This window comes from Sardina pilchardus, chromosome 21, assembly GCF_963854185.1.
Source record: "Sardina pilchardus chromosome 21, fSarPil1.1, whole genome shotgun sequence".
Classification (NCBI taxonomy): domain Eukaryota; kingdom Metazoa; phylum Chordata; class Actinopteri; order Clupeiformes; family Clupeidae; genus Sardina; species Sardina pilchardus.
The window spans coordinates 10,229,180-10,241,679 of record NC_085014.1 but is presented as its reverse complement, the minus strand read 5'-3'; the positions used below and the strand labels follow the sequence as shown (position 1 = coordinate 10,241,679).

Genomic DNA, 12,500 nt, shown 5'->3' with positions numbered 1-12,500 from the left:
CTGCGTCGGCTTCTTTGACCGGAATATTCTCTAAAGCGAGAGAACCTGAGTGAGGCTTGAGTCCGTCACGCAATCAGCCAGCGCTCCTTGTTCCACCAAAGAACAAAAGCGCCTCTCTGTCGACTAAACGTGTGCTGCTGATTTCACACCAGAAGAGAGGTGGCAGATGGCTGTCTCTCTCTCCCTCTCTCTCTCTCTCTCTCCCTCTCTCTCTCTCTCTCCCTCTCCCTCTCTCTCTCCCTCTCTCTCTCTCTCTCTCTCTCTCTCTCTTTCAAAAAGAGGACACCTGACGTGGCACAGCGGGCCTTTTCTATTCCCGCCCGTGCAGCCACATACGAGATGCAGCTAATCAATCACGGCGAGCGCTGTGATCACTTGATTGAATTACCGAAGTGAGCCGTACTCCCACCTCGTTGGGGGGGGAGGGGGGGGGGGGCTGGGCTGGGCGGGGGCATAAATCTGTCTCTCGGTCTCGTGCCGCAGCAGCGCAGATAAGACTGCCCTTGACCTTTAGCGATAGCGACCTTGGCACACCGATACGTTTTTTTTTTTTTTTTGTGCTCTGCCGGGACGTGGGAGGTGATGGCGGCGGTGGCGGTGGGGATGAGAGGTACATGTCTCAAACTCGACGCTTAGCGCATAATCTTCTCATTAAACGGCGAGCCGCAGATTGAGCCGTTTAGATGGATGACTCCCATGAAAATTCCCGATTAAGATCTTTTAACTGACCACCGCACCGAGCAGCAGGGCTGATTTACACCAGCGATGACATCTCCTACGTCTCCTCCTCCTAAGACTCCGCACTTGAGATCTGCATCTCCGCGTCCCTGCTAATTCCGAGGCGTATTTCATGCGTGGGGACTTGCTAATGCGTCGGGCTCATCAGCATTCGCAAACCCCATGGGAGTGACCCTGTGACCTTGCCCTGACAGGAAGTGAGCCTGTAATTAACGGAGCAGTTAAGAACAGACAACATCTACAGCACACTGACTTCTGATGCCGTGGGACAGAACAAGGCAGTGAAGCCTGAGATAAGTGCCCTTACAGAGTCAAGGACCATTAGTATTAGTAAACAACTGCGGCGGTGACTCCTACAAAACAGGGTTATTATTATAATACTTAGAGGGGGTTTGAATGAAGCGAACTGAAGCTGTTATTCAAGCAAAAGAAATGCTCACTCTCTGCAGAAGACAAGAGCTGAAATGTGTTCATTTCTGACTAAATGTTTTATGTCTATGCTTTATGAGAAGTGCCATAGAGGTTTATTTTCTACAGTTTTTCCAACAATGTTCTGTTGTGAGGCTTTAAAGCATCATTGTGGTAAAAGCTTGCCAACATGCAAAAAATTGGCAATATGATAGGCAATGTTGTGCCGTGACAGTTTTTTTTCCACTTTTGACAATATGTCTCATCCCAAACAACAAATCTATTGCTTCCCACATAATGTGATGGCTGTAAAACTGACGTGATGTTAAGGGCTGAAAGTAACATGAAGACATAGGACTCAAACAGAAATACAGTACTTTACAGGCCTTGACTTTGGGACCCATTCTTAAAATAGACAAGGTTTGAACAACATCTGAGATGGTGCAGCAACAACCTTATCTGATTTGACACGGAATGACCCGAAGTAGTTAATCCATGAACATGGCAAACTGCTATGTATCGTTACATATATTATTACATTAAGCCTTTATATCAGACTCAAAAAAGGGGTCCATAGGAACGAAGATAATGATAAAAAAGCGAATTTAACCGTCGAGAGATTCCACATACCAATAGCCTCTGTGAGCCCCCACACCTCCTGGCCGTAGATGTCGGTCTTGTTCCAGGCGAGCACGTAGACCAGGCCGGGCGCGGCCGGGTACCACTTCTGGTAGAGGCGGCCCTCGATGGCGGCCGACACGTGCACCTTGCTGAGGCCGGCGGGCATGGAGGCGTGCGTGAGGATGATCCGCAGCAGCGACTGGTAGCCCGCCGTGCGCGTGCTGAGGTAGCTGAGCTTCACAAAGCTGCCCGGGATCACAATCTCCTCTTGGACGGCCTGCCAGGAGGGACAAAAAGCCACAAACGACGTTAGGAAAAAAAACCCAAAACAAAACAAAAAAAAAAACCCTGCAGCAGGGGGGAATGAGATCAGGAACAACAACAACATCAACAACAACAACGACGACAACGACAACGTTACGCGAACGAGCGGGAGAGTGCACACGGGCGACGGTGCACAGCTCCCACGCGACTTCTAAAGCCGCATATTACTCCGCCACAGTCCGCCAGGAGGCCGGCGTTCTTTCTCTCGTTTTTTTTTTTTCCTTTTCTCCTCGTGCGGAATCTAGCAGCTCCCGCGGGTGGCTGAGGCAAGGCTAGCGTGTTATTAAAAGTGAAGCCTCTTGTGAGAATCGTGAGAATAATTGTTCATTTACACTCGATACACATTGGCAGGCGACTGCATCACCCTCTGCCAATGCTTTGGATTAAGATGAGGACGAGGACGAGGAAGGAGAAGTAGAAAAGAGAGAAAGCGAGAGAGAGTGAGAGAAAAAGAGCAAAAAGGCGATTTTCTTCCTTCTGCCACTATGTATGGTCTAAGCCAGGCACATATGGATTAGACTGAAGAAGCAGATCTGCAGAACATTGGAGGTGATAGGAGCATGAGACTATTATTCTCCCTGGTGTTTTTAAAGCCTGAGATTCCGAAGCTACTAATTAGCGTGTGAATATGCATGAGCGTGCACAGGCAGAGGACAATCACTTTACATTAAAAAAGCACAGCATCCTGCAGGGCACCAGGCTCTGCACACAGAGGGCAGGAAACAGGGGGATAGAGAAAATATTATAAACAACAAAAAATAAAAATAAATATAAATGATGAAGAAAAAAATGAATAGTTTTGCAGGCCCGCGATCACTTTGCACATCATGCCCGCCCGCGCCTGCGGCAGAGAGCCGTTGCTGTGGTTTATCTGTGGTTCCCACGGCGACCCTGGACACTGGAGTGGGCACTCCTTCAAGCGCGGCAAGACAGAGTGGGTGACCTTCCACTACAGGACGCTGTTGCTGATGAACAAAGCGCCCATGCTACTTTCTGTGTGTGTGTGTGTGTGTGTGTGTGTGTGTGTGTGTGTGTGTGTGTGTGTGTGTGTGTGTGTGTGTGTGTGTGTGTGTGTGTGTGTATGTGCACGTGTGGCTATGTGCATTCATGCGTACCTTTATGTGTGTGTATTTATGAATTTATGTATTTATGCATACTGTATGTGTGTGTGTGTGTGTGTTTGTTTGTATGTATGTGTTTTTGTATTTTGTGTGCATGCATGAATGTACGTGTGTAAACATGTGCAGGTGCGAGTGTGTGTGTGTGTGTGTGTGTGTGTGTGTGTATGTGTGTGCGCATGCCCGAAGTCGGAAGCAGGCCGGTAACGCCACAGCACGCGAAAGTCGCTCATGGAAATTGTTTGGAAGTGTTAACATCTAAACCCAAATAACTTTCTTACATCTAGCTGCACGCACACCCGTTGTAACTGCCACCGTTAATGTAGATGATGCAAGCATTGTTTGGAAAACTCTTGTGGACTATGTGTTTGGTCGCCGCACTGAGGCTTGCTTTCAAAAAAGCGCTGCTCAGTGGGAGAGTTTATCATGTGCGAGAACAAAACGCCGCTCCAGTCCTAGAACATCTACCGGAGAAGTTAACATCGGACATGGATTTTGCCGAGTACCAACATCCCCTATCACAACAACAATGGGCAGCCTTCCAGGACAGCGAGAGAGCCTTCAGAGCCAGGCTGAACACCAGGCCAGAACAGAGACGCTTTGCTACCTCTGGAGATCCGGGAGAATGGGCACGTCTGATAAAGCTGCTAATCGGCGTGTTTTTTAAGAACGGCATTTTCTCAACTGTGACTCACGGAGAAAAGCAACTTGGATTCCCGTTGCTGAAATATGTGACGCGGATCCTTAAAAAGTTTCCCCTCGAACAACAACTGCCTGGAATCCTGACACCGTTTACCATCGCGGACTGGATTGAGGTGCAACTGCGTTTTATCCGTGACACGATTCAGCCACAGCTTGGCCCCACTACAACCCACAAGCGTCACAAACGAGTGAGTAGAAATAAGCTTGCTTACCTGTGGCAGCATAGAAAATCAAAGGCCATTCAGATCATCCTAAACAATAGCGAGTACCCCGAGCCACCTCCTTGTCCTAGCGATATCACACTGATAACGAGCCACTACGAAAATAAATGTCTAAGCCAAACATCAATCAACGACCCTCTTCCATTGCCACCCTGGGATAATAGCCTACAACGTGTAAATCCTACTGACTTTCCAAACGCAATGCATTTCTCAATGACTGAGGTAGAGACTGTGTTACATAGCTTGCCAAACAACAAAGCATGTGGTATAGATGGAGTCACATATGAAAACCTAAAGACTGCACACATTTGTAACACATTAACATCCATTTTTAATGTCTGCCTGGAAAATAAGAAAGTGCCTGAGTCCTGGAAAGGAGCAGTGATTTATCGTATTCCCAAAAAAGACAATGTACCTAACGATCCATCAACATGGAGGGACATTTCTCTCCTACCTACAATTTACAAGGTGTTTATGAAGTGTGTCCTGTCTCGTGTGCTCCCCTGGCTAGTTGACAATAGCATCCTGTCACCAAAACAGAAGGCCTACATTAACAGACAAGGAATGAATGAGCATGTATTTTGTCTTAAAACTGGGATAGATGATTTTAAGCATGAATCCTGCAAACTTTACTCTGTCTTTCTGGATTTTCGTGACGCCTTCGGAACTTTGAATCACAATGTCATGATTAAGGCTCTTGAGGAAATCCAACTACCTCAGGTATTCATTGAAATAGTAAAAGATGTTTACAGTACATCCTTCATACAGGTCATCTGTGGAAAACAACTCACAGACCCAATACCCCTCCAAGTAGGCATAAAAACAGGCTGCCCATGGAGTGCCATCAACTTTGTACTCGCCACTAACGGGTGGATTGAGTGGCTATGTGACTGTGCCCCACCCAGTGTGTTTTCCCCTAATCCTGTACAAGCATATGCCGATGACATCCAATTGGCCTCTCGGGAAGAGACAGTAATTAAGAACATGCTTGCCAGAACAGACTCATTTCTGAACTGGTCAGGTTTACAAATCAAGCAGTCAAAATGTGCCGTTCTCTACCAGAGAAGAAGTGGGGGAAACCGTTGGTACAAATCCAGAGCTGATCGAAATCCTGAGTTTACCATCAGTACAGAACCGATCCGAGTGTATGACCTGCACGAGACGTACACATATTTAGGACACAAATTTAATATAGCTGGGGAGTGGAAAGAGCAGGTTGAGTACATAACCACTGAATTCACTTCCAGGCTGGACTTGATAGATGCTTCACCACTTCCTCTGCTCATGAAGCTGGAGGCCATCAGACAGGTTGCCTTGTCTAGAATACAACATCTCTTCGCCAACATCCATCTTATGAGCAAGACATTGAGTCAACTGAATAACAAAACGGTCTCCTTAGTGAGAAAGTGGTTCGGACTGAACACTCACACTACTAGAGACATCATTTTCCAGTCCAAACAGGATGGGGGTTTTGGTGTTCCAAACGTGGAGTGGATATATAATGCAACAAGACTGTCACATCTCATTAAAATGCTGAACAATGATGACAACACTGTCAGGGAGCTTGCTAGATCCTCTCTGTTTCTGGACATGAAACGCCGCAAAGTCCCCCTGGCAAGAGAGGGTGAGCCAAGCTTCCTGGGCTTCAAAAGGAAATCTAACTCTAAAATGGAGACTCACTGTGCTGGTTTTGGGGTCTGGTCAGATTGGCCTGATCTTAATGACCTTTGTGTAAGAGTCGGAGTATCCCTGGACTGGGTTAAACCTGACTCAGAAAATGTAATCGTTTCTGAAGACCTTATAACTGACTGTTTAATCTCAGTAAGGGCTACTATTGTGGGTACAGGACATCATCTATCACCTGACAATGCACGAAGGTGCCTTGTAAAGCTACAACAACAGCGCCAGCAACAACATTGGACTGATTTAAAATTACAGGGAAAGCTTGCTTGCCTTCCTACTGCAGACCATACTGTCTCTCACTCAATACTTAAAAACTCTGCTGTTGATGAAGACATACTGACTTTTGCAGCCAAAGCCAGACTACAAGTTCTTCCAACTAGACTTAATCTATCTCTTTGGTACCCTAACACATTCTCTTCCCACTGTTTGCACCATGATAACCAGCTAATTATTGAATCCCTGTCTCATATTCTGAATGGCTGCTATGTGTATAAGGGAATGTACATGGCCAGACACGACAGAATTGTTGACTTAATAGTTGAACACATAATCCCATGTGCTTCACCGCTTACAACAATCTACAAGAATGTATGCGTCTCACCTTGCATGTTCAAACTCTGTAATAGTGGAAATAATGTGTTTTTAAATCTTGCTGCAAAAAGGCCAGATGTTGTTGTTGTTGATGAGGACGGCAGAGAAGTAACCATTATTGAAGTAGGCTGTGCATTTGACTACAGTCTAGAGGATGCCTACCTCACCAAGCTTGTAAAGTATCAGCCACTCAGAGACATTGTTGTACAGCTTGGGTACAAATGTAAGCTGTTGGTGTGTATATTTGGAAGCTTAGGTAATGTCCACAGACTAGTAGTCAGGGGTTTGCAGATTGCTGGTCTCTCTAAGCCAAGAGCAAAGGCTCTAGCAAAATTCTGCTCAATTTCTGTGATAATTGGCAGTCGCCACATATGGAGAAGGCGTTGTTTTATGTACCCATGAACTGAGACCAGAGACATAGGCTACTGGGTTTGCAATGCTGGTGTCTAAAATTGTTTGTGTTCAATGAAATTCATTGTAAAATGTGAACACAAATAAAGGTATTAAAATGTGTGTGTGTGTAGTTAACGGATGATTGAGCCCTGAGCAGCACACTTGCGTAACAACACTACACAACAACACTAGGGTAACAACACTCTGTGTCTATGTGTGTGTGTGTGCGTGTGTGTGTGTGTGTGTGTGTGTGTGCGTGTGTGTGTGTGTGTGTGTGCGTACCTGTAGTTCAGGGATGACTGGTCCCCGGGCAGCGCACTCGCCCATGTACCTGGTCAGGGGTGACGGCAGGACCACTGGGTACGGACTCACAAAGCTTGCGATGTCACAGGCCGGGGCCACGACCTCTGTCCTCGCCATGACGACCTTGTCCAGCACCATGAAGCTGTTCCATGGCAACCAGACGGTGCGTCGCTGCGTGAGGAACGGAGGCCTTTGGAACACCAGGGTTACCGAAATTGCTCCGGCGGTGACAAGGTCGAAACTATGAGAGAGAAAGAGAGAAAGGGAGAGAAAGAGAGAGGGAGAGAGAATGAGAGAGAGAGAGAGAGAGAAAGGGAAAGACAGAGAGAAAGAGAAAGAGAAAGAGAGAGAGAGAGAGAGAAAAAGAGAGAGGACGGACAGATCTCAACCAATGCCCTCTCCAGTGCATTGTCTCCTTGTAATAACAGGCCTATTCAGCGCCACTAGACGCTCCTGTGAAGGTAATTGGGTTTTTATCTGAACTATGGAAAAAAAAGAAAAACAGAAATAAAGAAAAAGAGAAAACTTTGTGACCATTCCCTCTCCTCTGCTGTGTGGCCATTATTCCCTCAAGGATGTTTCTGCTGAATACTGTTGTTTGCCACTTCCAGCACAAGAGATGAGAGGGTGGGGGGGTGAAGGGGTGGGGGGGGGTGGGGGTATTCGGTGGATGCTGGGTGGGTGGAGGTGCGGAGTGAGGTCGTGCTGCTCATGTACCTGCCATCCTGTCGACTGACGGTGTAGCCGTATTCGGGGTGCTGGAAGAAAGTCACATTCACGCCAACCAGAGGCGTCCCATCCACTGCCACCACCTGTCCTCGAACCACGGCCACTTGACTGGAGCGAGGAAGAGTGGGAGGAGGAGGAGGAGGAGGAAGAGGAGGAGGTCGAGGAGGAAAGGAGACAGGGGAAAAAAACAGCACAGATTTGACAAGAGTGGAATACAGAGGGTAATAGGTTTACACTCCGAAGCACATGACAACCAAGAAACAAACAGACCGACAGGCGGAAACAAACAGATAAATAGGCAGACAGAGGCAGACAGAGACAGAGAGGTGATACTGAAGAAGAGACACAGATAGGCTTAGGCGGACAGGTAACATGCAAATAGATAAATAAACAGACAGATAGAAGGGTTGGGCGAGTAGTCATTATGTATAAGGTGATACGCAGGTAGAAAAATAAACTGATAGAGGCGCATATGCAGACATATAAATAAACAGACAGCCAGACTAAAGAAAATAAAAAGTTATAATGCACAGATACATGGATACGTTTCCCAGAAATAGGGCTACACTGGCATGAACACTGAAACTCATCTAGAATCCATGCAGTCAAAACGAGACGCTCACTGATGATATATTTAACGCGCCCCTGAGAGGAAGAACAACTGATGTCCTCGTGACGAGATGCACAAACAGTTCGGTTCTGCGAGAGAACCCTTTGGGGGATCTTTTCATTTCAAATCCTTCTTTGGTGGGTTTCGATCTTCCGATGCTTCTCCGCGCGCTAGGCAGCAGGCAGACATATGGACTGGCATTAATCCTCAGACAGACTCTCGGAGCCGAATCTACCACCTTCATGTGGTGTGTGTGTGTGTGTGTGTGTGAGGGGGGGGTTAGAGTTGGCATGGGGGCAGACATCCCCAGACAGATATCATCGGAGCCACTGAAAGAAGTCTGGAGACCAATATGCGAGGCTGAGAAGTTTCTGGAAGTAACTTCACGCCGCGCTATGTGTCCGCGTGACCTTGTCACCGAGCGCTGAATAGTTGTGATGGCGGCGATGTGGAGAAAAGCAGCGGCCGTTTAGTGTGACTGTCTGTGTCGGAGCTGCTGGAGAATTCTGGAGAATTACTGCAGACTGAGGAGCCGATGTGGTGGTTAAGAGAGGCAGAGAGAGGAGAAGACCGGCGACCAGCGCGGAGGATGAAAGCAGACGGGCTGACATGGCAATCACACCTGCGCGTCGCAGGGAGTGGAGGAGGAACGCACGAAAGGAAGGTGTCGTCTAAGGTAAGATGAAAGAGAGATAGAGAGAGAGCGAGAGAGAGAGAGAAAAAAAAACTTTCTCCTGGTAGTTGAAAGAGCGAGGAAGGGAGGGAGGCAGAGACAGGGGAGAGATAGATAAAGAGAATGACAGAGATAAATAGAGAGACCGAGTGAGAGAGAGAGAAAGACAGACAGAGAGAGACCGAGTGAGAGAGAGACCGAGTGAGAGAGAGACAGAGAGAGAGGGAGAGAGAGAGGGAGAGAGAGAGAGAGAGAGAGAGAGAGAGAGAGAGAGAGAGAGAGAGAGAGAGAGAGAGAGAGAGAGAGAGAGGAGAGAGAGAGAGAAAGATAAACTCAGAGCAGATGTCACCAAATGTGAGCGTATGAGTCGGGGTGAGCAGCTGAGTCCTGCTGAAGGGTTGGGGGGGGGGGGGCTGTATTGTGTGGGGAAATTGGGATCGGCAGGGTGGCCCCGGCTATGCTGATGAGTCAGCCAGCCAGCAGACAGGTGGGCCGGTGTGGCAGCCCAGCTCCCCTCTTATCCCCCCCCCCCCCCTCTCTCACTCACCTCAGCACCCGCGGGGCAATTTTCTCCCAGTGAGACAGGCGCGCGCACACACACACACACACACACACACACACACACAGATCGACACACACGGAGACCCACATATATACGCACTGTCTCTCTATTGCTCTCTCTCTCTCTCTCTCTCTCTCTCTCTCTCTCTCTCTCTCTCTCACACACACACACACACACACACACACACTCAAACCACATTTTGTCAGGTCTTCAGCTCTGCCTATTGACTCAAGGAGATACAAGTTACTCGGCCCCAAATCTCCCCCTCAGGCAATTCAGAGGTGGAAAAAAACACAACCTTAAACCCCTGATGACTTTCATTCTCCCTCACTTATCTAAAGAGGGATTTGGGAGCAGCGGGAATTTAGCGCAGCTTTTCCCAAATCGTCCGGCTCGGAGGCTCCCGAGCTCGATGGGAAAGCAATTCCTCCAAATGAGAGAAAAAAAAAAAGCGAACACATGGCTAACAGAATAAGAAATGCGAGCAAATTGCTACATTTCTTCTCTCTCTCTCTCTCTCTCTCTCTCTCCCAGATGTTTTATTCATAGCAGTTCCCACTCAAAAATGCAAAAATGAGGTGGCGACACATTAGCTTGCTAATGCTAAAGGTAGCTTAGCATGGGCAAATCACAACAAATTAGCGCCATTAAGAATTGCTGTCCTGGCTTGGGCGCGGTAAACATTTAGCCGAGGAACGATGATTTAGGGGCCCCGCCAACTGAGAGGCTGAGAGCGGAGGGGAGAAAATAATAACCTGCGTGACAGTCTGTCTCGTTTAGCCTAAGTAGAAGGTGGATAGACACACAAGGACAAGGAGGTTTTTTTTCTCTGAGCCACTGCACACACCAATCTGTTACTTTCGCAGTCGGGGAGAAATGCAATTGATTTTGCCTCGCCAACAAAAAATCCATTTAATTAATTTATTTGTTTATTTAGTTTTTCTTTTTTTTTTGGGGGGGGGGGGGTATGTGTCAGTGTGTGTGTGTGTGTGTGTGTGTGAATTGATGTGTGTACGTACTGTATGTGAGAGTATTTCTGTGTGTGCTTATGCGTGTGTAAAAGAGAGAAAGCTTGTTTCAGAAACCAAGCTCAGTTCAGTTCAGTTTACTTTATTAGTACCCAAAGGTAGATTTGTTGTGCAGTACAGGAGAGGGCGTCACACAAAAACATAGATGACAGGACAAACCAGAGACAGGTTAACACACAGCATGAAACAGACATGGGTACCTACAATGCTCACTGAGCAGGATCAAAAGCAGATAAGACACTAACTAGGTTAAAAAACCATTTTCAATAAATATAAATAAATAGATAAATAACAACAGGTCACAGGATAGACCTCAAAGTGCACTAGGACTTGTTTAAGAGGGAAACAGCAGCAGGGATAAAGCTGTTCCTAAAACGATTGGTTCTAGACCTTGGGACTATAAATCTCCGTCCCGATGGCAGGAGCTGGAACTCACTCGCAAGAGGGTGGGAGATGTCATTGGAGATGGCACTGGCTAGTCGCTGTAACTGTTTGGTGTACAGTGACTCCAGGCTCAGCTGTGTCTCTCCAATCAGCCTGCCAGACCATTTGATGATCTGGTTAAGTGAGTTCCTTTCTTTTAAGGGCAGGTTTCCAAACCATGACACAAGTGAAAAAGCTAACACAGATTCGATAAAAGCGTGATAAAAGAGTGTCATCATGGTCCTATCAATATGGAAACGGGACAATTTCCTCAGACAAAACAGTCTCTGGTGTCCCTTCCTGCTCACAGCTTTGCAATTCTCTTTAAAATTTAAGGTGGAGTCAAAGATTGTCCCAAGATATTTATAATATTGCACTTGCTCGATGGCTTGTCCCTTGATCATTACAGGCTCAGGTGTTTTAACATTCTTCCTAAAATCAATAGCCATGTCTTTGGTCTTTGCTATATTGAGTTGTAGGTGAGAGTCTTCACACCACTTTACAAAGTAGTCAACAACTGGGCCGTGGTCGTGTTCACTTCCCTGAAGCAAGCTAACAATCACGGAGTCATCTGCATATTTTAAAATGAGGCGATTTTTAAAAATACTCTGACACATATTTGTGTATAAAATGAATAACAGGGGTGAGAGCACACACCCTTGTGGTGAGCCAGTGGAAGAGCACACTTTATCAGATAAGACCCCATTAACTCTGACCCTCTGTGTCCTGTTTGTTAGAAAGTTTAAAATCCAGCCCACAAGATTTTTACTGAGGTTAAAATGTTCTAAAAGCCTCTGTGTTAAGATGTGCGGTTGGATTGTATTAAAAGCAGAGGAGAAGTCAATAAATAAAAGCCGGGCATGACACCCACTTCCCTCAAGATGCTTAAAAAGCAAATTAATCAGAGTGAGTGTGGCGTCCTCCACTCCTCTTTTGGGCCTGTAGGCAAATTGCAGTTGGTCTATTCTACTCTCTGTGTTTTGCAGGATTTCTAGCCGAACAAGTTTTTCAAAAATTTTCATAATAATAGAGGTCAAGGCCACCGGTCTGAAGTCATTTAATGCTCCGGGGCGACTGGATTTGGGGACCGGAACAACTACAGCGTCCTTCCAGATTCTGGGGACCTGCTGTGCTTCTAAAGATCTATTAAAAATCTTATGGAAGACTGGACTCAGTTCTCTTGCACAGATTTTGAGTAACCGACCACAGATTTGATCAGGTCCATGACTTTTATTGACCTTTGTGCAGTAAAAGGCTTTTTCAACATCCTCTTGTTTTACAGAGAAATGCTGATTGTCACACAGTTCAAGCTTTAGTTCCTGTATTTCTTTGCTAAAATCAAACACATCAAACCGATTATAAAAACAATTGAG

At 46.6% G+C, this 12,500-nt stretch overlaps 1 protein-coding gene across 1 annotated transcript in view; it reads right to left on the bottom strand.

Annotated features, from left to right (window-relative positions):
• Positions 1-12,500, bottom strand: part of LOC134068481 (teneurin-1-like) — a 263,996-nt gene that overhangs the window by 96,893 nt on the left and 154,603 nt on the right. The window contains exons 17-19 of the mRNA XM_062524127.1: positions 7,820-7,939; positions 7,082-7,343; positions 1,777-2,044 (exon numbers count right to left, since the gene is read on the bottom strand). Coding sequence (XP_062380111.1) covers positions 1,777-2,044; positions 7,082-7,343; positions 7,820-7,939 — 650 coding nt within the window. The remainder of the gene's footprint in view (positions 1-1,776; positions 2,045-7,081; positions 7,344-7,819; positions 7,940-12,500) is intronic.